At 44.2% G+C, this 24,728-nt stretch overlaps 7 protein-coding genes across 7 annotated transcripts; 2 read left to right on the top strand and 5 right to left on the bottom strand.

The window, feature by feature from the left end:
• Positions 1–375: 375 nt before the first annotated feature.
• MELLADRAFT_59051 (uncharacterized protein) lies at positions 376–1,027 on the top strand (the record flags this gene model as incomplete). The annotated part of the gene is made up of 4 exons (XM_007404700.1): positions 376–520; positions 598–678; positions 751–893; positions 974–1,027. 4 exons carry the CDS (start codon positions 376–378, stop codon positions 1,025–1,027), a joined length of 423 nt encoding a protein of 140 aa, XP_007404762.1.
• Positions 1,028–2,609: 1,582 nt separating this feature from the next.
• MELLADRAFT_124108 (uncharacterized protein) lies at positions 2,610–5,202 on the top strand (the record flags this gene model as incomplete). Its single annotated transcript, XM_007404701.1, has 6 exons — positions 2,610–3,113; positions 3,181–3,373; positions 3,447–3,530; positions 3,589–3,734; positions 3,810–3,842; positions 3,909–5,202. The coding sequence occupies 6 exons, from the start codon at positions 2,731–2,733 to the stop codon at positions 4,912–4,914; spliced, it is 1,845 nt and encodes a 614-aa protein (XP_007404763.1).
• Positions 5,203–5,870: 668 nt separating this feature from the next.
• MELLADRAFT_89068 (uncharacterized protein) lies at positions 5,871–6,293 on the bottom strand (the record flags this gene model as incomplete). The annotated part of the gene is made up of 1 exon (XM_007404254.1): positions 5,871–6,293. The coding sequence occupies one exon, from the start codon at positions 6,291–6,293 to the stop codon at positions 5,871–5,873; it is 423 nt and encodes a 140-aa protein (XP_007404316.1).
• A 429-nt stretch (positions 6,294–6,722) lies between these two features.
• MELLADRAFT_54654 (uncharacterized protein) lies at positions 6,723–8,144 on the bottom strand (the record flags this gene model as incomplete). The annotated part of the gene is made up of 4 exons (XM_007404253.1): positions 6,723–7,323; positions 7,399–7,498; positions 7,569–7,646; positions 7,755–8,144. The coding sequence occupies 4 exons, from the start codon at positions 7,815–7,817 to the stop codon at positions 7,268–7,270; spliced, it is 297 nt and encodes a 98-aa protein (XP_007404315.1).
• Positions 8,145–10,819: 2,675 nt separating this feature from the next.
• Positions 10,820–13,621, bottom strand: MELLADRAFT_33054 (uncharacterized protein; the record flags this gene model as incomplete). The annotated part of the gene is made up of 3 exons (XM_007404252.1): positions 10,820–11,920; positions 12,011–12,807; positions 12,865–13,621. Coding segments are annotated over 3 exons (2,655 nt in total), but the record flags the coding sequence as incomplete, so codon positions are not given.
• Positions 13,622–16,098: 2,477 nt separating this feature from the next.
• Positions 16,099–17,098, bottom strand: MELLADRAFT_73934 (uncharacterized protein; the record flags this gene model as incomplete). Its single annotated transcript, XM_007404251.1, has 4 exons — positions 16,099–16,482; positions 16,549–16,668; positions 16,728–16,811; positions 16,880–17,098. 4 exons carry the CDS (start codon positions 16,926–16,928, stop codon positions 16,412–16,414), a joined length of 324 nt encoding a protein of 107 aa, XP_007404313.1.
• Positions 17,099–21,097: 3,999 nt separating this feature from the next.
• Positions 21,098–23,314, bottom strand: MELLADRAFT_59047 (uncharacterized protein; the record flags this gene model as incomplete). The annotated part of the gene is made up of 4 exons (XM_007404250.1): positions 21,098–21,487; positions 21,640–21,809; positions 21,884–21,979; positions 22,144–23,314. The coding sequence occupies 4 exons, from the start codon at positions 23,312–23,314 to the stop codon at positions 21,098–21,100; spliced, it is 1,827 nt and encodes a 608-aa protein (XP_007404312.1).
• Between the last annotated feature and the right edge of the window lie 1,414 nt (positions 23,315–24,728).

Genomic DNA, 24,728 nt, shown 5'->3' with positions numbered 1-24,728 from the left:
GCTCTTCCAGAGGACGTTTGTGATAGCTTTATGGGGGAGATGCAATGGCCGGAATCGCTCACCTTTGACAAAACGGTTTATCAAGTGGTCTCACGTGGTTTTTGGGGATACAACCACTACTGGTGCAAGGTGGTTAGAGTCGTTGATGGGGCTCAAGGAGTATGGTATTACGACGATCGCAAGGACGATGGTCGAGCGCAACTCCTTGGTCGGGATCTCAGCTTGATCTCGGGGGCTCAGCCTTCGACTAGTTGGCTGGTGTACTCTCGGAAGCCGACCTCTGAAGAACAGAAGACCATTGATCGTGGGGTAGCCAAAATAACTCAAAAGAACCCGGAGGCGCTTGGTGATGTACCTTTTGTTACCGCCGTCGACATGGCAGGTGTGGAGGAGCAAATTGAAGAGGACTTGCCATCTTACAAAGTCACCTCAACCGTGGTCGATGCCAATGGTCCTGGTGATGGTGTTTCAACCAGAGGACATTTTGGTAACATGTCCAAGCAAGCATTCACATCAACGTGTGAGTTCATTATTTTTCCTTTCTACTCGATTCCCTTATTTATGATTAATTTGTTTTCGTATCGTATGTGGTGTCAGGTCCTCCGGTTCTTGGACAGCACAATGTGAATAAGGGCCATCGCAATGGGAGTCAGGCAAAGGCGGCTTTTTCATCGACTTGTAAGTTGTTTGACAAGTCTTTGAATGCCTCCGCCTTTTTTCCCTATATTTATTTACTTTGTTCCATGGCAGGCCCACCAGTCTTGGATCATCATCGCCATCAAGATCATACCCACGATGAAGGTGATTTAATCGAAAAAAAACCATATGAGTTGGAGGATTCTTTCGACGCGGCGAACGAGTCATCCAGCAAGGACATGCTGGATGACCACGAGGTCACCCATCCACCCAAGGGCGCTCAAACGGATCCACTGACCCTGCGCCTCCGTATCAAGCAACCAGCTCCTGATTCTAGCCCTGTCAAATCGCCTTCTCCTTCACCATTCAAGCAAGAAGCAAGGACTACTAGGAAAATAGCAAACGGCAAGAAAGGAGTGGTCAAGGCCAAGAAGATTGAACCGAACTTAGCAGGGGTGGGACCGGTCAAACAAGAGGCCAGTATGGAAGTCAAGGCTAAGGCTAAGCCAAAAGGAAAAAAGAAAAAAGTGGCGAAAGTTTGATCATTTGTGGTTTCTGTCTGTAATCATTTTCTTTCCAATAAGAAAATCAAATGATCATGATCGCGAAGGTAAGCGCGGGAGTCATCAAGTTTTTCTTCCTTCTTGTTTTTGTTTGAATTGTGCTGTGATTCTATGGCGGCGGGCTTCTTGAAATACACAGTGGCCAATTATGTGGTGGATAACTTTTTGTGCTAAGCAGTGATTCAAAATTTGAGACAGTGAGAGACTCTGAAACATACACATACTGCACATATCGTGAGATATGTAAGTGAATTAATTAATATCGTGACATTGAGTATTGAAACAACTTTATTTTTGCCTAAGTCGCGTTCTGTGTAAAATTGTATATCTGGGGTGAATTTTTCAAATTCTGCACTCCAGCCCATTGCACAACTTATCTTGTGTAAACCCTTTGGAATGCAAAAGTATCATTTACCCGCCCAAAAGTGACTTTTGCACTTGACGTGTTTACACTGCAAATGGAGTGTAAGGATATCAAGTGCAAAATTCAACCTTTGACACATCGAGTTAGAAATTTACACAGGTGACTTTGCACGTGATTGTTTTGCACAGCTGAATTTGAATGATATTCAGTGTAAAATTCTATCTTACCCCCCTGTATGTTAATTTTTACACTCGGCCACTTTTACACTCAATATGGAGTGCAAAAGGTCGAGTGTAAAAATCACTTAACCCCTTAACTATTAGGGTTTTGATGAACATCCCAATTTTGAACTTTGAACTTGAACTTGAACTCGAACTTTGAACTGAAAACTGGACCTGAAGCCGAGTGGTGAACTTGAATTTGAACTTGAATCCGAACTTGAATCCGCATCATGAACTTGGGTTTTGATTTTGAATTCGAACTTGAACTCAAAATTGCACCTGGGCTTGAATTTGAACAATTGTTAGTTCGCCTGGAAGGTAGTCTACATTACGAGCTGGGCAGGGAACGAAATAATATACATTGGCCGAGACGGTGCGTGCAACCAGATCTATTGCTCACGAATGGAACGAATGGACTTCGCATGGCGGAAAGCGATATCAATGATTGCCCGAGCCAGCACAATTTGCTACACTTCCATCTGAATTAAGGGTGCAATTGTGGACCATGGCAGAGACTTCAGGCTGAAGTGGTTGCCAAATTGCTACGTCACTCCCGTATAACGATAGTCAACAGCGTAGGACCAGCGACATCGAGAAACGAGAGCGGCCTACCCAGAGATACCCAGAGACGCGAAGCAGCAAGTGTGGGATAGCTTCCGATGCGCGGGAAGACGATTATATAACTTGAGCCTTTTGAAGGATGGATTGACACACTCTTCACCTGTCAAGTTCCATTTCCACCTTTCTATACTTTCTTCGATTCGATTCGACATACTTTCTTCGATATACTTTCTTCGATTTATATTCACCATATTCATTGATTGATTTTGTAGTCCATTTATTTGTCAAAGTAGTCATCAATTTTTTTTTGTCATTCAAGCACATATTTTTCTTGCCTTTATTTTTTCTTCCAACGCTTCGCCTAACTACACTTCAGACTCTATCAATGGCTTCCATCACACAGAACGTTCCAGCAACCACCAGCGCTGCCCAAGTAGCCTCAAACCCAATGATCCCTGGTGTGGGTACCATCAGTGGCGAAGATTATAATGATCAGCTCTCAACTTTGCCAGAGGACTCTGAGGAACATGGCTCTGAGCAACGCAACAGCTCTGATGTTCTGCTCGAAGCAAGCAACTCGGAAGATTTTGACGATGAGATTCCAAGATCAATCCACGGAATCGAGGGCGCAATTCCCGAAAGCCAAATGGGCGACGATGAAAACCTGGACAACAATGATCCCACCATTCCTAGTGTACTCTTCATGATCCCGTTCCCGGCCCCCGTCAATGGCCGACGTTCGAAGAGCACTACTCCCTATTTGTTATAGTAAGTCGACCTATTGCTTCGCATCCACTTTACTACTCGTATTGAGCCTCAAAACTCTTTTTCGCAGCACTCCGCCTCGCTCTGTGTACTCTAAGCCCCCGAAAGGCGAGGATGGCAAACGTCCCAAAGAAAAGATTCTCAAAAGGGTGGTACGTCATTATCAGCAAGAAGTCAGATTTGGTGAGCAAATCAAACGCCGAGAAGTCCCCAAGACTGGAAAGTTCTACCGATTACAAAAGATCAGGGGTGGCTGCATTCGGGTTTGTCTTCATCATCTTCCTCCTTACACCGGATAGACTTGAAAGCTCACCTCCATCCTAAATTTACACACAGGGTGCCAACATGCTTACCAAGTGGCTTCCTAGTCCCTGCGTCGAGACGTTAGCTCGCTTACCACCCAAGTCTAAATTGGGAGAGGTTAGTCGGGCTCTTCACTACATGCTAGGCATTTTCTGACGCGTCACCATTTCCCTAGGTCACTGTGTTTTTTCCCGCATACGCTGGCGAGCCTCGACCAGACGAAGAGGATCAGCCTTATCAACCTACCGAAGAAGAGTTGCGTCATGATATCAATGTGCTTCTCCGCCGCACTAAAAGACGTGTTATGGTCCGATTAATAATGTAAGCCCGACCCACTGGAAAACTATCACAAAGCGCTGCTATTGACCCCATTCGTTCCTCTATCAATCTACCTAGTGCCAGTGCCTTCATGCCCATCGCAATTGGAATGTAAGATACCCCTTAATCGCACTAAATCAGGAGTCACGAAGTGTACTGACATCATCGTCTTAACAGTGATTTCTTTGCTCCGGCCTTCTCTGTCGAAATCACCCTCGCCTACTTGGCTTTCCAAGTCTACGGTTGGAGAAAGGTCAAAGCTTTGACGTCCGCCGCCAAGAAGAACAAAAAGCCCAAGAGTACCAAGAAGACCAAGAAAAGCAAGAGCGCACAAAAAGCAATCGAGGGTGGTGCTTCTACCGGGGAAGTAATCAATGGAGTCCCTGGCGCATCTGCAGAAGGTTCAAATGAAGTTTCTGAAGACGGACCCGAACTCTTCCGTATCACCCCGGCCAATCAAGCCATCTTTGACCCATTGATCAGCTTGATGTACGACATCTGCCACCGCATAGATCCTCTAACCTTTCCAGCTCTTCAAGAAACGGCTGTTGTCGTCGAAAGCCCTGCTCAAGACACCCCCGTTGATCAAGACGGTGCTACTCAACCTTCAGGGGAGCGTATCAAACTGCAACCTACCCTACACAAACCCGATCCACAAGTTGTACGTGAGTTGTTGGCCGCCTTCCGAGCCAGCTTACCTGAAGAACTCTTGGAGCGACACATTCTTGATGAAGACCGTGTCTCAGAGGATCTTGCTCGATACATGAAGAAAGCTGCCGTTGAATATGTCTGGTCTCTCAAAGGTCGTCCTGAGCGTTCTCCCATCAAGATTACTCGCAAATGGATTACTAAACGCAAGACCGTACATCAAGAGAGAAAGCACAGAGCTCAAGTCAAAAAACAAATCAAGAAGCAACGCGCTGAAGATGCACTCAACGCTCCTGCTGAAGAGCAAGACACAACTGCTGTTCCGGAGGCTGAGGTACCCCTCCTTTCTGAAACATCCGATGTCTCCCCAGGTGAATCCAAAAAGGAGAAAAAGGAACGATTAGCTAGAGAAAAGAAAGAAGCAAAGGAAATGATGGCACAAGAAAAGGCTCAATTCCGTGAACAAGCTCGAATCGCCAAGCAGGAGAAGCTGGCTCTCCAGCAGGCAAAGAAAGATAAAAAGAAGGCTGAGTGATCTGGCTATCAGTTTTGCAGCGCTTCGCTATTTTATCTACTTTTCTGAGCATGTTGTTTATTCGCCTCATTTCTTCTGATGTTTGGTTTCCAATTTTTCTATTTTTCATCCTTCTCATCATGACTATGTATATAGCACCAGACCAATACGTGACGACATCCATTATTGTATAAACCAAAACCACGCTTGACTTAATACCCATTTATGACCATGTATATAACACCAAATCATCCTTGTCACGATATCCATTCCTGTACCAATGAAAAACAAGCATGACTTAATACCCATAAAAGAAACTTTCCATTATTTTTGAAATTCACATCGGAGTATCTTAAGTCGCATCTCAAGTTTTTTCCGAACGCCCAACTTTCCATGCATTTGCCGGCCGAAACCTCAAAGCAGTTCAGTTGAGAATCCCCTAACCTTTTCCTCTCGGCCGCTTGCTCGAATATCGAACTTGATCTTTCGTATCCCTCCAGCGGCCACATGCTGCTTAGATCTCTTCAGTTCCAAATCTCCTGGGCATGGAGAGTTAAAAAGCACTGAGCTTCGTTCTCTCATTTGCATCACATTGCTTTACGGTTTTCTCGGACCATCCATGATTCTTGGTCTGTCAAATAAGGCCAGATGTTTGTATGTAGCGATTGTGACATCTCATCATTTGTGTTTAGTTGCAAATTTACTCTATTCATTTACTCAAATGACCAACGCGATAAAAATATGCGAGTCCTTGTTCCAAGGTTTTCTGTTGACCAATTTCAATTTAAAAGCAATAAAACATAACTTCCTACCAGCTCCCATGGTATCAAAGGAAACAATTCTTAATACTCGATTCAGGCATGCAAGAGATAACACCAGCATGGATAAAGATGCCAGATAGGACCAGGAGCAAATAAATCGAAAATCTCCATGACTCATTCTTAATTCATACGTCAGTCACAAAAATGTTTATACCCCTAGGGGCTCAGAAATTCCCCAACAACCCCTGAGGGTGATGGAAGCATTTGGTAATAGTTTGCAACCAGCAATTCGATTATCCTCAGTATACACTTCACTGGATTAATCACTTGCCCGAGCACAAAGATAAAAGGTCGTCGGTTTTTGGAGCATATAAAGCCTTCAAAAGTTGCCGAGGTTCGAACCCTTTGTAGATACATCATATCACATCTACAAAAGCTCCTCTGCCTCTTATGATATATCATTCTCATTGATGAAGCTTGATGAGATTGACGTTCGGTCGTTTGACCAGGACTCCGGATTTCGGGAAGCTCCTCGATACGACGATTAAAAGTGTGACAAGCGTCGAAGAACTTGGGTAAATCATTGATCGTCACATTGATTGTCGTCTTATGTACGTCACAGTGTACCTCTCTCGTCATCTCTTTTCTCTTTTCCCCCATAATTCATGTTGTATTTTCACTTATGTTGTATACTCTGTTTCCATGGACAAAGACGATATCGGTTTCCAAACTTTCTAAGCTTTGGTTAGATACCCTTCAGCCTTATCTCGGAGGTAGCTTGGGACTGCTGTTGGGATCTACGATTGAAACAAACTTTAGACGGACGTTTATTCTTATCGAAGTTTGTCTTGGGTGACACGAGGTGACACGCAAGCAGTGATGCTCTATCGTCGATCATATGCTCAATCCGCTGATCAAGAGATGATCAGAATGTGTGGTCGGAATGCGCGTCGTGTTACACATATGACACAACCAAAATATGCTGCCCACTTTCTTGTATGCGCAAGCCTTGGACACTGGACTTCAGATATCAAGATAGGAACAAAGAGATGAGGGGCTCATAGATTTGGCATCATAGTTTGCATTTAAACAGTGGCTGGGCATATCCATAAAATCATGCAAGATAGGAGCATACAAGAGATCCAGGGGTTTGAACTTGCAAACAATATTGAAGAGGGACCTTGAAGTCTCCAGTGACTTTATTTGTTGGAGAGGGCAGATTTGAACATTAAAAAATACAAAATAAAATAGAAAAGGTCGTCTGAATGATCATCAAAAAACACACTCAAACATAGGCAACATACACCGATTCAACATGGAGAGAGAACGTTCACTAGCATTCGGAAGTACGAGAAAGACTATAATGATAGACAACGACAAAGACTCGCTGGGATTCTTCAAAGGACAAACGGCATATATCGATGATGGAGCTGTAAGGAAAATCGAAGGAATCTTGATTGAGGTCATTTACCGACGTCTGTTGCTAATCAGTATGGACCTATGGGTTTCATATGGGGTTACTACGTTGAAGGACATTGTACATTTATGCCGGATATCTGAGTGTGAAGATGAGCTGAGCAAGCCGGAAGCTGTTGTCGAGGATCTTCAGCAACTCACTTCGTCTGATAGTCCTTCTCTCGTTTGAATAAGAGGACATGAGGTTCTGGGGCTGTTGATCACACAGCGGTCAGAGAGATGTTTGAAAGGGATTTAGGCTTGAATGCATAGATGAAGTCACACGTACCGTGTCGCATATAATGTTCCCATCCAGGACTCTGTCGGATACCAAGACCTCTCCATTCATCTTCCTCAGCCAAACGATCGGTCGGTAGATACTTCACCAGCTAAAAAGAACAATAAACGATAAGCTTATCTCGTGGCTTGACGTTGGGTTGAATGAGAGAAAGTGCTTGCCTGTTTGGGTAAGATGACATGGCGGTATTCCCAAAAGTCGTCTGAGTATCGCGCTGAATAGAAGATCTGATCATGATACTACGAGATGAATCGAGTGAAAAGGAAATGTTAGTGAAAGGACCTTTACAACTCGATCCCGAACAGAAAGAGGAGGAGGATCAAGAATAGTGAAGTAGGAAGGCGAACTTTTTCAATGTCCCGACGCTTCTGTTCGGCGTTTACGGAGGCAGAGGTGGTTCTTTTAGACATCTCGGAACGTTTCAGATCAAGAGTGAATGATACTAGCTACTGAAGCTGTATGAAGCGCGTTGAAGAAGTAACGTGTTGTCTATCGACGCGAGGGGACGAGTGAACGGACGAGATTTAAGTAGAAATGATTTGAAAGTCGGTTGAGATTTGAAACGAGTAATAAAGCTCTCAAATAGAGGGAAATGAATTCGAATGGTGGATCGATGAGGGATGGATGAAGGCTGAAGGTGGATATTGGTTGGAGTAAGGCTTAAGCTCAATCAAAGTGAGAATCTTTTGGAGAGTTGACCGAAGCAAGGGAGAAGGTTGATTTCACCAAGAGCGGGGAATTCAAATCGAAAGGTAAACAAGACAAAAATAGGTTGTATGTACTAGAAGAATACAGGAAATTTAAGTACATACATCCAAATCTATGTATCACTTAGACCTAAAACCTGTATGTACACTCATCCTAATTTATCATCTGCTTTCTTTGAATTCAAAAGTCACGCGCAATCAAGCTCATCGTCATGATTAAAATCCACCAGGAAAATGAATGTGTTATAAATCGTAATTCAATCCTTGCCGTACCTTCCCGAAGGAACCAGGCTCTTAATCATTTTTCTTTTTCACCCGATTTATATATGCGCAAATCGTAGCAGACTTGAACATCGTGATTCGTGAATGACCGGAATGCGCTTACTGATGTGAAGTCAAAGCAAAAGCATGTGTACTTTTTTGTAATTAATTTTCCTCAGCTTCATCTAGAATTTGAAACCTAGCCAAGTCTTTTCCACAGAATCCAAATAAATACCCACACAGTATGTGTACTTTAAGGTCTATCTATAACAAGACCAACTCATTTCCCCTCACACACTTCACGGAACTTGAAGACACTGTGCTTCCCGACTTGACACGCAATTCGAGCAATGATGGGGCTAGCAGAAAAAGGGAGTATGAACTCAAACTTCATGAATTGATAAGAAGTGATATGTTAGGGAAATGCACCGGTGGGGAAATGAAGGACTAAATTCTTGATCGTGGCGGTGATCTTGCTTCTTGGCCCTATTGCCGCAATGATAAATTAGCTGTCACTTGTCCGGATTTCGGCGAGTCGCGACTGCCTATATTCTCCCCGCAATGAAATCTTAGGTTTGCAATCCGCCCGGCGGGACCCATATGATGACGCAACTCATGATAAATGAGACAATAAAAGTCTCTTGACGAAATAGTTGTGTATACATACAATGCCTGTAGCTATTATTTAAAGAATTAGGCCCCTCAAAGCCGAAATCAACCAATCTCTGATCGATACATAAATGGCTTGAATTTGTTTTGAGTGGGAAGCAAAGTCAGACACGGACATAGGATTGTCATAAATTCAGAAGGAGATAGGTTTGCGACATGAATCTCTGTGGCAATAAAGCTGAATCAATTACTCTCTGATAAAGTTGAGGGCAGATTTGATTTGACTTGGCACCAATTTTTTAATCTACTACAGCATACTACTGGTCCAATGTTATGTTGGTTCTGCTCAGTGAGAATGCAAGATCCTTAAAAAGAAGGGTAAAAAGGGTTGATGGCAGAGGAGAAGTGAGGACGTTTGCAACATATCAGATGAGTGTGACCAAGATTAGTAAAGATAAGCTTCTTGTTTATCATTTAGCCAAACTGATCATGTAGACTATGATTTGGATAATGAATAATCTTTCAACATATATTGAGATCACACAGGTCCTGGGTGGAAGGTAAAGGTTGGGATCGTGTGCGGTGACGGTCCGACTCTTATCCTTTTTAGCACTTACCTTCGAATTGCAGAGAGGTATCTGGCACCCTGTGCATGGTCAGCTCCAAATGAGAAGGGTCTAACTGAATATTCTTTACACGAACAAAAGACAAAAAGAAGTAAACATATTATTGATATAGTGCAAGTCAATGTTGACTGCGTATCTATCTCCTATCTTCTTTCAAGACTGAAAATTCAAGCTCCATTAATGACCATTGATCTCATATGTACATTTACCATTTGAATTTCTTGATAAATCGTCGTCTAAACCTGAGCTAGACGATGCCACATTTATCCGGTACATGACCACCAGCCAGACGGACTGAACTTTGCGAGAGACGCCAGGCTTTACAATGCTCGAACATATCCTCGCACTGAATCCAGGAGACAGTTTAAATTTGGACCAATGGAAGGCTTACATTCTTGTAGGTAAGAAATTCTATTGAATACTATCGAAACGAGATGAGGTCAGTTCTCGTTTCGAGTTCAAGTGCTCTTTTTGAACACACCACAAATTGTGCTCAGGGAGCAGACCTGCTTGCCTGTCATTTTGAATTGCTCGTGTTAGGACCTTCAGTTAAGAATGGCACAGCTGTGCTGCGGTAGCTGCTTTTAGCATCAGTAAAGCTCTCACGGTTATGCCTCCAAGGTAACATGGCCTTTTAGAGTACCACTGGACGTAAATTTTACTCATCTGTCTATGTCGCTATTGCCACTATCACTGCTCAATCAGTGTTGAATATGGATTCGAAGTTGATTGAGTCTTATTGCATAAACAAGAGCCAATGCTAGCTGTAAGAAGATTGATAGATGCATACAATAACAAAATAGATATACACTTAACATCGCGTTGCACTGCACACATTGAGCTAGACGGCGTGTACCATTTAAGAGGAATTGCATTGCGTCCAAACCTGGATGACAGTGAAGCTTGAGGCTGACACAATCATCAAGTCATTGTAAGAGGTTCATGATTGCATGCGCGTCTTAAGACTCGGCCCGACGTCTTATCAGAGGGGTTTGAAAAAGTAAAATTCGAGGGGCTATCAGTGACATTCAAGTCCAGTTCAGCCATCCAACTCGCCTTCTTCGCCGTCGCTTTTCTCTACCAATTTGGTATCGACCGTCTCATTGATTTTGACACGCTAGGATCAAGAAGAATGGTGCGAGATCAGCTCTCCTGCCAGTTGCTTCCTCTACCATTCATATGAGGGCATGTAAAAAATGAACAAGGCATTCAACTTACTTTCAATTCACGCTCTTCTTCATTGTTTACGGGCCGAGTGAGGTTATCGGCGAGCTCAGTACTTCGAGCTCTTTTGTCGACCAAATCAGCCCGGCCGTCTTTAATTCCTTCAGATTTCTTTTCGGGAACAGGTCCATCTTCATCTTCATATCGGCTGGATCGATGACGATCGCGGTCGCGCTCATCGTAGTCACGATCTTTGCGTGAGCGATGGTGCCTCTGGTTATGTCGATCCGTGTCGAAGTCTTTCCTTCGTCGATCTCTATCATCCGTCTGAGATATGGACGTACGAGCTCGATCACGATCATCGGGACGGTCTTTCGTGCGGTCTCTGTGATCTCGGTCTCGAGTGCGGTCGCGGTCGCGGTCACGGTCACGGTCACGGTTCGTATCTCGGCTTCTATCTCTATCTCTGTCCCGATTCCTGGATCGATCTGAATCCAGATTCCGAATATCCTCCTTCGGATGATCTCGTTCTGCTTCAGGTTCCACGTCTGCTCCCCTAGCGGGTGCCTTACTACGCGCACGATCCCGAGGGGTATCCTTCTCACGATCATAATCACGATCCCTTGCCCCATTCCGATCACGCTCTTTACCCCGGTCGTGGTCTCTGTCTTCGCGCGAGTCCTTCGGAGCCCGGGGAGAGGAATGTATGTCATCACGTCGACCGCTTCGAGGTGAGGAATGTCGGTTAGGCTTATCCTCATCTAATAAGTCCCTCTTTTTGCGCTTGGAACTTGATATGATACTTCCTTCGTCGTCTGAATGTTGGAGTAAGGATTTCTTTCTGTAATCGGCTCTTGGAGGATCATCATCTTTTCGCTTATTTCTCTTTTCTTCCAAGGTAGCTTTCTCCTTCAAACGCTCCATATACCTGCTAAAGGCTTCCTTCCGACCATCCTCTTGCCCATCAAGTGACTTGTATTCTTGCATATGCGAAAAACGCTCGATAGCTTCTTCATAAGGCGTATCTAGCTCGATTGGTGGCGACAACTTTTTAAGTGCATATCGCAAGTCTTCAATCTGGTTGCGCAAACGTTTCTCGAATCTCCGCCTTTCCTCTTTAGCCACTCGAACGACATCATCATGTAACTACATTTGGGAGACGAATCGGATTGGATGAAAAAAACGTCACTAAAGATCATACAAAAAAAACTTTGCCCACATGGAGAAAAGACTGACCATTATGAAGACATACGTCAAAGTCTTTTTGTCCAGAACCGCTGCATCTGCATGACCATCGAGCCAACTTAAGAATTGATCGAGTTCCGTGGTCTCAGTGATAGTTTTTTGTTGATCAGCCAAAATGCCCTGGACGATTTTGGCTTTTTCTTCAGTTTCTTGATCTAGATCGTCCACTAGGTCCCAGAACAACTCAAGTGGAGAGCTACCCGGGTTTCCAACTAAATTTTGGTATCGCTCGTCAGCTTCTATAAGAGGGTAGACCTCTTTCCACATAGCGCCAGGTTGAATTTCGCCTTTTAGTTTCAGTTCATGTAGTAGTTGGATATATGCGGCCCGAGCCTTCCGGTAAGCGCGTCGTTTGTCTTCCTTCTGTTTGGCTTTCGTTGCGTTCGAATCTTTCTCGGCTCGCTTGACTTCTTCTTCAAACACCATCAGCATGTCGAGGTCGTCCATCTTTCGCAAATCGTCGTCGTTTTGGAAAAATTCGCTGCGCAAGATCGCTTCTTGGGCAACACGCCATTGCATAGTCTCAAGGTCGCCAGATAAATCCAACTTTTCTTCATGAGCCCTCAACAAGTCTGTTAATTTTTCCTGCTGTCTGCCCCGTAATTGATTGGCGGCCGTTGTTTCCTTCTGTCGGAGGTCAGTCAAGTAGTCTTCCCATAAGATTTTGCGCTCTTCGTCGTCCCGGGCAAGTTTCCAAACGTCAGGAGCGCGCAATTCCATCTCCCTTTTGAGACGCTCGTAAGTCCACCAGAGTTTTGGTGGAGCTCCGGGCAACTTGATCTCAACTCCTTCCTCATTCGTGGTTGTTTTTTCTTCAGAAAGGCTCTCCAGCCCTGCGTTCCAACTTGCCCGGACACGAGTGATATTCTTCTCTCTGTTTTCTTTCTCTCGCTTGCGCTCGTTATCAATGAATTTTTCCCACGCAGCTTTACGAGCGGCCAGAGTGTCGAGGGCTTTGTAGAGAGGTTCGGTAATGATATCTCGCATTGTTTGTTCCCAAGTCCAGGTAGGATTAACACCTTTCACTCGAAGAAGGCCGATGAAAGCGCGCTCTGCTTCTTCAGGAGTCTTGAAGTCCGGCAGAGTGGTTGTAACGGGTGTAGGGACCGGTGCCGAGTGCAGGATGGAAGTGACTGGACGAGGCGGCAGACTAGCTGCGGGGGGTACAAAACCTGCTGGGGCTGACGAGGTATTGGGTGTGCTCGAACCTGGAGGTCTCATGCTCGGAGCCATCGCGGGGTTTTGGGTGGCGGGTACAAAACCAGGATGCGGTGGTGCAGAAGCAGGAGTGGATGTGGGAGCCGTTGAAGACACTGGTGGACCAGGGGTCGGCGGGACAGGCGCAGATGGGGCTGATGCGGCAGCTTTTTCGATCGCCTCCCGTACCACATCCGGCAGCGTCCAAGTGGTTTCCTTTGTTTCGGTGTGGTGCCAGTATTTACGACCCTCAGCAGTTTGATACTCTTTCCAAGGTGTCGAAGCCAATGCACGCTCAGAAGGTGTTTTTAAATCGTCAGGACGCTCCCATGAGGATGTTGACGTGGTGGCATTGTACCAATAGAGTCGTCCAGTTGGTGAACGATGTTCTGTCCAAAGCGATGCCTTAGAGTAGAAAAAGATATCAGTTCGATGAAAACTGCAATAGTGAGTCAATGTTTGAAAATTCTGACCATAGCCAAGAGTTCCAGGCCAATATTATTCAGTTTTATGGAGTAGTTGCTGGAGTTAAGGTGATCGAGGTTTTCAGGATCAATCGTAATCACCCGATAATAAGGGACTCGTGCTGTGCCAAATTGTGGAAATGCTGATCTCTCTTTCATAATATCAAGGTCGACCCTCGCTACCGACAACTCCGCAGACCCCGACCCAGCACTCTGACGGGTCAGGTGTATCGGCCCGAGGCAGTTGTTACAACACCGTCGAAATTTGTCAAGCATAATGAAACCTTTGTCGAGCCATGAGGCTGCTTCTTCCTTTTTATGCTCCTGATACAGTCAAACCCCTCTAAAGCAGTACCCCTCTAAAGCCTTAACCCGTCTATAGTGATGGTTTTTTGGTTCTCCCAAGTTGGGAGGGGCCAAAGTTTGTGAAAAACCCAAAGTTCCGTCTAACCCCTTAACCCATACCCAGAATCCAAAAAAAAAATCAATCTTTTCAATGCAAAGCCATAGAAAAATGGCTAATAGGGAGGTAGGAAAGGGGATACCTCCAACAGCTTCTGAAGCTTTGAAGGCAGTATCTTTGCTTACACAATTCATTGAAAGTACTGATATGCCCAAAGCAACAGCTGTTGACCCCCTTCTCCCTGCTCTTGAAAGCGCATTGACCAGCAAGACCAATTTTGCCAACAAAATTCAGCCCTCCATCACTTTCTCCTTTAGTAGAAATTAAACAAATCTTGTGATGTAGTTACAATTTTAAATGTATTCTTCTCACAAAAAATTAACACAGCAGATACTGAAATATTTGATAGCAAGTTAGACTTTTTCAACAACAAGACCCATATAAAGTCCTATTTTCTATGGCTGTAGCGGGACCACCCTCTAAAGCCATGTTTCCATGTCTTTAGAGGGATATGTTCTATGGTTGTGGAATGTCCACCCTCTAAAGCCATGGTTTTCATAAATTTAGAGGGGTTTCAATGTAAAGCCATGAATGTATGTCTATAGAGGGGTTCCTCAACAAAGACATGTCCCCTCTATACCCATAGGCTTCCCCGTCTCCCAAAGGGTTTGGCTTTAGAGGGGTTTGACTGTATTGCATTTTGCACAAAAGCTCATGGTACTAAATTAGAAGTCGACCATACACACTCAATCCATCCTAAATGACCTGTCTTGTTCTTGAAGCAGATTTAATGAAATCTTTGTTGAACTCGAATTTCCAAAACATATATGAAATTTGTCCGGAAGTCCTTGACGCTATGAGTTCACGCTGACTGAGTTGACATATAACAAATAAGAAAAATAAAAACGTAAGAGCATCTCCAACGGAGTCGGTATCTGAAAACCTCGTACACATCCGAATTAGGCCTGCTGAAGATGTACAGCCTGCTGTATTCGTTATTGAGATTCGGGTTCTTCCAACGCGCACATGAGGCACCACCTCCCAAGGTTATGCGGCTGCCGGTAATGCCAGATACCATACCGATTGAGAATAAGATGACATCAATCATATTCAAAGATTGTGATCTTTGATTACGATCGATTGTGATCGAGCTGATACGAGATCACTGCACATCACCACTTGATATGAATCTTCCGTACTTTCCGATATATCACCTGCTACCTTTATCTTTTGTTCACCTCTTTTGAAATCCGTTGCTTCTGTTCTCTCTCATATTGCTATTTTGTCCACATCAATTCTTTGTTCATTTTATTATCATAAGTAAATTTCAAGATGAACCGTGATGGAATCATTTCTCCTTCTTTCATAGCTCAATTTGTCATTTGCGCTGGCCTTCAAAGGCAATATCTCGCCGCAATTTCAACTTATAGCCCAGAAGTCCAGGCCTACCTCATGGTATCACATATACCTCGCGGCCCTGGGGGCTCTCATCCTGGAAGGTCGCCGAATCTGCCACGTGATGCTGTGATGGGACACCTCGGGTTAATTAGGGACTACTTTGATGTCACGCCGGTCTATAGCGAGCTGATGTTTCGAAGACGATTCCGAATGAGTCGTCGCCTGTTCGTACACATCGCGAAAACCTTAGGAGATCTCAACCCTTACTTCACGCAGAGAAGTGATGCCTTAGGTGAGTTTAGTTAGTGATGATTCAATCAACGGTAATCTAATTGACCTCCGTCCCTGGATTTTGGCAGGAAAACCTGGTCTATCGCCTTTCCAGAAGTGTGCGGCTGCTCTGCGACAACTCGCCTACGGAACCTCGGCGGATGCTCAGGATGAATATCTACGGATTGGTGAATCAACCGCTATTGAGGCTCTCAAACGTTTCTGTATGGGAATCATTGTCGCTTTCAAGGCTCAATTTCAACGCAAACCAAACGCTGAGGATGTTCAACGTATTCTCGAGGACAATGCGAGTCGTGGCTTCCCTGGCATGCTCGGCTCGCTTGATTGTATGCACTGGGTGTGGAAAAATTGCCCGAAGGGATTGAAAGGCCACTATAGTGGCAAAGAAGGAGTGCCGACTTTGGTTCTCGAAGTCGTGGCAACTTGTGATCTCCACATCTGGCACTCGTTCTTTGGACTACCTGGAAGCCTGAATGACATCAACGTCTTGGACCGATCACATTTGTTCCAAGATTTATCTTTAGGTATTGCTCCACCCTGTGAGTATACTGTGAACGGGCAGGTCTACAACACTCCGTATTATCTTGCGGATGGGATCTACCCAAACTGGTCTACTCTCATCCAGACCATCAGCAGTCCTCAAGATCCTGCACCTAGTGTAAGATTAAAGTTAAGCCCCAGTAAACTGCCAGGGAGATCGCCATCCGACCCTGCGGGTGGAAGGACTATCAGTTCAATTGACCGAGACACTGACAAAGTTTGCATTAAATACTCACCATTACCTGACGAACCGCGCCTGCGTTCTTCTGTAATGATGTTGTACGGTTGACCGGCACCGACGTGATGTCCTGGCCAACGACCTCTATGAATATCGATTTCAGGGCTACGGGAAGCACCTGATGAAGAATAGTAAGTTCATATTCTTGCTCAGTCAGTCATTACGGGGGAAACTCACCATTACCAGGTCCATTACTGGCTCCAGTAAAGGTGTGATACGGATGACTGGCGTTATGAGTAACAATCGGGCTACGGGTGGAAACTGAAAACGAGGTTTTAGAATCCAATGTATAGTATAGCATGAGGTACGTGAGTGCATTAATCACGTACCATGTCTAGAAGAAGGACTCGACTGGAGTGGGTTTATGGAATGTTGCATGACAACTAGGATGGACTGAAAGATAAGAGAAGTCGATGACGAGCGGATAGATAAGACGAGGGCAGGGGAGCACAAACGGCTAGTAGCGCCTGCTTGGAATAAGAAGACAAAGAAGGTGGAAGATAATAACTACAATATGAAAATGAACAAGGTTAACCAAGCAAGTATCGAGATCTGGTGAAACATTTGGATCAGAAGATGGCAAGAGGGTCATCTTAAGTAGTCATGCGACCTGCTACCCAAATAGCAGGTCGCATATCTTTGTCTTAATCAGTCGCCCTCGCCCAGATCATCTCATTATTGCCATCATTAAAGGCTCAAAGTTCCACTTATTTCCTGCAATCAAACCACTGAATGATCGAAGGATTCGGATTGATAAGGTGGCCTTTGACTTTTCACATTATTGAAGGTTGAAGCGTGTTTATCAGTGGTCGCAAGCGGAGATGATATCACCACATGCGTCCGATGTGTCGCAACTCTGTCATTATACGTTGCCACTCTGTCATTCTCCAAACGTCAATTTTTTGCCAACGATTTGGCGAAATTGACATGGGAGAAACGCTAAGCTGAAAAAGAGGGATCACACACATGGCAACTTGTGACAAATCATGTGCGCGCTGGAGTTTGGTTTTTGTGGCCAAACCGCTAAACGTAAATTACAGCTTACGTTTATGTCTAAATGGCTACGTTAAAGTTACGTTTACAGAGTCGCGTTGGAGATGCTCTAACAACTAAACTTAGGTAAGAGCATCTCCACCGCTGGCGTGTAAAAAACTGCTCTGTACGATGTGCTGCTGACAGGTTTGAGCATGTATGCTAAATTTGCACGGAGGTAGGCAAAACCGCTGCCGTGTAGAAACTGACAGGTTCAAACAGTCTATGCCTTTGATCCAAGCATAAGATCGTTTGTCTTGTACAAAATGACAGGGTAGGTTGGACAATATTTCAGATTTTGGTGATATTTGCCTTTTTGTACGCCGTGCAGATTTGCACTCTCCCGGTCAGGATTTGAATGTTGTGTAACCCATACAGGCTGTTTACATGCTCCGGTGGCTCAGCATGAGCCCCGCTCGCTCGGGAGCGGGGACCGGCGAAAATCGACTGAAACCAAACAGAAACAATCTTAGTATGAGATAGAAGAAAAAGAAACTTTACAGAAATCTTATAATAAGATTGAATGTGATACAGTCAGATCAGCAAGAAGTTTTATTACCTGAAACCAAACAGAAACAATCTTAGTATGAGATAGAAGAAAAAGAAACTTTACAGAAATCTTATAATAAGATTGAATGTGATACAGTCAGATGAGAAAAAGAGAAAGAAAGACTGCATCATGGTTCAGGTTATAAATAAAACAAAAAGCACGAAAAATGAAAAGCCTATGACGTCACAAAATGAAATGATGAAATAGTGATGTCATAGTGTAAGACGTGAAATGAAACAAAATGTGAAATGTAATAATAACTTGTAACATGACTTTTAAAGCATACTCTCTGCTATAGCTCGGTTCCCCGATAAAAACCGGGGATCCTCATACTCTTGCCCGGTCCCCGCTCCGTCGGAGTCGGTACGGTGCCGGGGGGCTGAGATACCTAGCCCGAGGCACCGTACCGACGGTACGGAAGCCGGAGATCCCCGAGCCCGCGGGAAACGGGGCTCATGCTGACCGGTGGCTCGAATATTTTCCCACAAGACGTGAAAACAGCCTGTATTTGTTGGACTGAAACCAAACAGAAACAATCTTAGTATGAGATAGAAGAAAAAGAAACTTTACAGAAATCTTATAATAAGATTGAATGTGATACAGTCAGATCAGCAAGAAGTTTTATTACCTGAAACCAAACAGAAACAATCTTAGTATGAGATAGAAGAAAAAGAAACTTTACAGAAATCTTATAATAAGATTGAATGTGATACAGTCAGATGAGAAAAAGAGAAAGAAAGACTGCATCATGGTTCAGGTTATAAATAAAACAAAAAGCACGAAAAATGAAAAGCCTATGACGTCACAAAATGAAATGATGAAATAGTGATGTCATAGTGTAAGACGTGAAATGAAACAAAATGTGAAATGTAATAATAACTTGTAACATGACTTTTAAAGCATACTTAAGTTAAATTTAGAATAAATCCAACAGTATTTGGGATTTTGCACGCCCCGGTGGCGATGCTCTAACAGACATGACACAAACACGGGTATGATTAATACCACAACACGCCCCCTCAAGGACTTCAGGGCACCCTTCACACAAATTTTAGACCAAGTTTCTGACGCAAGAAGAGGAACTGCTATCGTCCCAGAGCTTTCGTCAGAAGATCAGCCACCATGTCCTCCGTTGGGCAATTAGTAACTACTAAAGTGCCTTGCTTAACCACCTCTCTGATCCAATGACATTATATTTCTATATGTTTTGTACAAGCATGTAATATAAATTTTGTAGTCAAATGAATAGCGCCCATGTTGTCTATAAGAAGGGCAGTCAGGTTGAGATCCTCATAGCCAAAAACATAAAGCATATTCCTAAGCCAAACAAGCTCCTGACCGGCTTCGGTGATTGCACGGTATTCACCCTCTGTTGACGAGAGCGCGACCATAGGCTGCAATCAAGATTTCCATGAAATTGGGCCACCGGCAAGTTGAAAAATATACCCTGTAGTAGAACGGCGACTATCCCTATCACCGGCCCAATCCAAATCACAGTGAGATTCAGGCAAGTGAAAACTTTTCAAACCATCAATTGTAGATGAAGACGATTTGAGACCGCTGTACGTAATTCCAAGACTGATGGTGCCAACCATATAGCGGAAAACATGGATAACTGTGTCCCAGTGTTTCCGAGCAGGCGTTTCGAGGTGTTGAGAAAGAACGCCGACAGCATATGATAGATCGGGCCGCGTACACTGGGCCAGATACATAAGGGAACCCACCGCACTTCTGTAGTTGAGACCCTTGAGCTTGAAAGCAGTAACTTCTTCATCGCTAGACCGATACAACTTCAGTCCGGCAGGAAAGGGAGTCGAAGCAGGTTTTAGGTTTTCCATATTGAACCATTCCAGTATAGCACGAGTTGAAGCTGCCTGAGTAATAGTGTAGCCAAAATGTGAAACTCGAGTGATTTGAATTCCCACTACAGTTGTAGCTATGCCGAGGTCCTCCATCTCCCATATTTGGCTAATTTCAGATTTGAAGGTGTTGATGTCATTTCCAGTGATTGCTAAATTGTTGACGTGAACATAGATGGCCATGAAAGTCTTGTTCAAAATTACCGTACAAGTGTATATGCACGGGTCAAGGATACATTGAACAGCATCTTTTTTTTCAAAAACATTGGATTTCCTATTTTATGTTAGATTGTACAGGAATAGTCTTTACATATTCATTCATTTTATGGATCAGAATGCTTTGTGGATTTAGGAAAAACTGATGGCAATATGTACTGTGATGTGGAATGGTCCAATAGATGTGATTCCAAGGTGCAAAATCCAATCAACCTGTGGACAAACATTGTTTGGATCAAATTTGTTGTCCTTGACTTCTCAGAATGATAGAGATGTTCCGCAAAGTTGTATATGATGAGTAGTAGAATGAAAAGAATGTGATACTGTGTTGACATTTTTATTGCAAACCACAATGATTTTGTGTCAAAAATGTTGAGGAGAAATGTTGCAGCTGGGAGCACATCCCATATCATGACTTTGAGGCTCAGAGCCCCAGGAATATCTGTTTGTCAGTTTATTTCATCTTGCTTGTTTATCTTTACACATTTTATACCATTGTAACATGTATGCAAATTCATTTTAACTCCCTTCAAAAAAATTGATACATCAAAAAAAATTAATACAACAGATAAAAGGAGATACCAAGCACTTGAGCACCAGCAAAAGGATTCAGCCCAGAACTAGAATGGAGTCTCAATTCACTGAAAAATACAATCCCACTTGATGCAAGAATGGAATAAAAACATGAGAGTGAATCCTGTGTTGAGTGTTGACGGAGCCTGTGTATTAGTATTATGGCCCATAACTCCAACCTGGCACTCAAAAACTTTTGCCTGGCATAGATCACCTTACAATATCACACAGCATCAAGTTTGGCAGTGGGGTTGTTTGTACACTTTCAATCAATAATTATTACCCCTACTTGTACTTTATATCTGCCTTTTGTAGTTTCATCTGGGTTGAGTAAAGGAAATTGAGACTGATTTGCCTTTTTCCAGTTTGTTCAATTCCTCAAGAGTAACACAACTAGATTCCACATTGGCTGGTTCGGTATCTGGCTGTTGATTCAGAAGAATTGCTGTGTCAGATGTTTCTTGGTCTTCTATTCGGTCGCAATCTTGCTTGCAAGATGACTCGCCCCTTGAGTAGCTAGTTGTAATTTCTCCATGAGATAGTGAAGAGCCATCTTCTGGTGCATCATGCCGCTGCGGCGAAGTGATTTTTTGTGACTCTTTGTCAATTTCTGCTTCATTTAAATGCATCCGCGGGCTACGATTCAGCTGCGATCTTTTCTTATACACCTTCGGTTGTATACGTAACCTCCTGCGCGCCACCATTACCTGAATAAGATAGCAACACAGAAAGTGGTCAATGTAGGTTCCCAAAAATAAAGATTACGCTTGGGAGTACATATGGACTCTGAGATGATCTTCAAGTAGGACAGTAAATACTCAACTGGTACAGATGATTTTTGCACAAGATACTGGCATACCGTTCCCATCAGTGTACCCCTTGTCGAGCTGACTCCGTGACGTCCTACAATCACCAGATTTGGTTGCAAGAAGTCAATGCAGTCAACCAGCATCCGCCTTACGCTCTTTGCATGCACGGCTTGACACGTGACTTTCACGTTGAGGGTGGTACGTTCCAGAAGCGCTGTGGCTAAATCAAGTTTAAAACGTATCAGAGAATTCCTTCGCGATAGAAAAATGTCCCAAGAGATGAAAATAACCAACCTTCTCGCACCAAGGTAGCAGCTTTCTCGCGACGATCTTTCTGATTTTTGATCTTGGCGCGCCCGTCACTCGCAGATCCAGGTTTGTCAGAATCAACTGTTGGGAATTTAAGAAGGTATTATCTTCAGTCATTTGAAATCCCCAATCAGAGCAAGTGTGCGCAAACCAACACTTAGTTTCCGTCTCAATAAGGGTGATAATCAAACACTATATGAGATGGGGTCTTAGGAAGCGTTCAGGATGATCAGCAAGTAGCATACAATTAGCAAAGCGTACCTCGTCTCCTTGTCGCAGTACTGTTCCGATGGTCCATTCGATGGCGTATCTTGATTCCTCACTTAAATCGCTCGCCACCAGATAGAACCGAGACCTTCCGACTTTTTGAAATGCTTTCGCCCTGTCGCCGTGTTCCATGGTGATGGTGCAGCGATTCTTCTCGTAGACTGGTCGTGACACCACAAGAGGAAGCTTGATATGCCCTTGGTGGCCATTGATTGACTTTTTGCGTCGTGATGTGGATCGTGATACGATTGAAGGTTTACGTTTTGGGTCTGTCTCACGGCGTTGATTTGACGAAGAGAATAAGACGGGGATGGGTGGCGGTGATGTGAGATTGGGAGCCTGATCGAAGAATGGAACTGGCTGATTAGAAGTTTGAAGGAAGTCAATCGGAGTGCGCGCAGAGGCGTTTGCGGTAGTATTTGCCAAGATAGTTTGATCTTCTGCACTGTCAAGCGTGTCATCATCACTGTCTCCGCTTGAATCGGTACTACTATCTGAGTCACTGGAATCTTGCTCTGATTGTTCGAAGACATGTCCAGAGGCGACTTCCGATATGCTTTCGCCATCTGAGTCCACTGCAGACCTTGACCGGGAGGCGGATGGAACAGGGCTAGGAGAGCGAGAAGTCGAAGGAGAGTGGTGGTTTCCACTGAAAAGCGACGAGATCCGCATTCGCTGGCGACTGAAGGTGTTCAGATTGTTTATACTCCATCTATTTCGTGTTATTCCGCGTGGGGGTACCACGCTGGCCGCTAGAAAAGCATCATTGGCGCTACCTCTCCGGCCTTTCAGATTGGCGGGCAAGCCAAGTAGCTTTAGGGGTGTACCTTCTTCAAGTATACCTTCTACCAAACTATCAGCTCTTTGTCGAATTCCAGAGGTTATAGTAGACTTTTTCCTGATCTCTGATGCTTCTTCTTTACTTGAGCGACGTGCAGAGAGAACAGCGGACATTTCATGTGTCAGAGGTGTTTGGACTTGTATGGGATCTAAATCTCCAGGGAGATGTGTAGGAGATAGATGTGAGCTAAGATTGAAATCTGCTCGAAAGGGTGTGCTTGGTTGAGAACTACTTTCGCCGGCTTCATTCTCGTTATCATGCTTTGCCCGTGTGAATGAGAATGACGGTACACGGTTATGAAACTTCATGTTTACAGCCCGGATATCAGATAATTCCTACGCTGTGGGAGCCTGGAGGGCAGCAGATCCAATGGCGAGAGTCCACGTGAATGAGAGCAGAGAGTCCACGTGAATGAGAGCAGAGTGGTCCTGTATCGCAAGACGAGAGTGATGAGGCGAAAAGTCCACGCGGATGAGTCCAATGCTTTAATACTTTTCTCTTCGGAGCATTGGCTACGACTCGATTCTCGGTAGGTGGGGAGTGGCTGAGACGAGTTGTGCTGGGCAGCTAGGAGGAACTCGGAGAACCAATTCTGGGCAATGGTGTCACTGGAGACGATGCGAAAGGCGGTGCTCTGAATAGGATCTTTGATATCCTCAACAGGTTGATTGCTATCGATCGATCAATCGATCAAGTTCACGAGACACAGCTCAGATCCCCTCAAGCATCAATCCGCATCAGATGGGGGTCAAGTGCCCATCTCTAATGTACGTCCAATTACATATATCTTCAGGACTCGAAACGCTTGCCCCACTGTGTCATACCACATCCTTCAACTTTGGTCATTGCATGTCGCGAATTGAGTTTCCGGGGCAAGGTTCATGATGTGATGGGCTGAACATCTGGAGTCCAATTTGGCGGAGCAGACCAGGTAGCAAGTCTTACGACTTTCGGATTCAGTGTAAAGAGAACAGACCACATGACCACCTGCCTTCGGCAAAAGAGTCCTTTGTATCTCCAGCTACAGTCGCCGCTCGCTATAAGCACACACTGAGTATGCATATCGTGTTATAAGCATGGATTTTGTCCCAATAAAAAATGAGCAGGGCTTAATTTGTGACCATAAGCATGTAAGTTAAAAGCATGAACTTGAGCCAAAAAATGCTTACAACGAGCGTCAATTTTGCTATATTTAAGCATATTTTGTGGTTGCACAAGCAGATATGCTTATATACAATCTGGTTTTCTGTGCAAGTGTGAACTTTCGAGAAGGTTCATCAAATCTCCTGCCCGCTCTGCTAGCCTCTGCTTTATTGTTCACAGTATATCAACTTATATAAACACTTTTATTCACACTTTTTCAACCATCTTTGACTATATCTCAATCTCAGTCTCATAAGAGAATGGATAAGCTCATCCACAAAACCCTCCTTCTATCGCAAAGCTGCCCTGCTGATAAAATCAGAAAGGCAACCAAGGAAGATAAGATATTCAGAATTTTTTCAGTCCCACCAGTCCTGGATACCAACGACACAGATGAGGGCATTGGATACTTAGTCAACTCAGCACTTGATGCAATCTGTGGTATTGACAAGATTGATCAACACCTTTTCACAGGACCACATGGGATTGAACTTATGCTGAAATGGATTGGTCAAGCTTGCAACCACCCCAGCTGGAAAGGGGATACCAATGCGCACGGTTTTCTTAGCATAAAGCTTG

This window comes from Melampsora larici-populina (assembly GCF_000204055.1).
Source record: "Melampsora larici-populina 98AG31 unplaced genomic scaffold MELLAscaffold_2, whole genome shotgun sequence".
Lineage (NCBI taxonomy): Eukaryota > Fungi > Basidiomycota > Pucciniomycetes > Pucciniales > Melampsoraceae > Melampsora > Melampsora laricis-populina.
The sequence above is the reverse complement of the archived record's forward strand: the minus strand, read 5'-3'. Positions and strand labels throughout refer to the sequence as shown.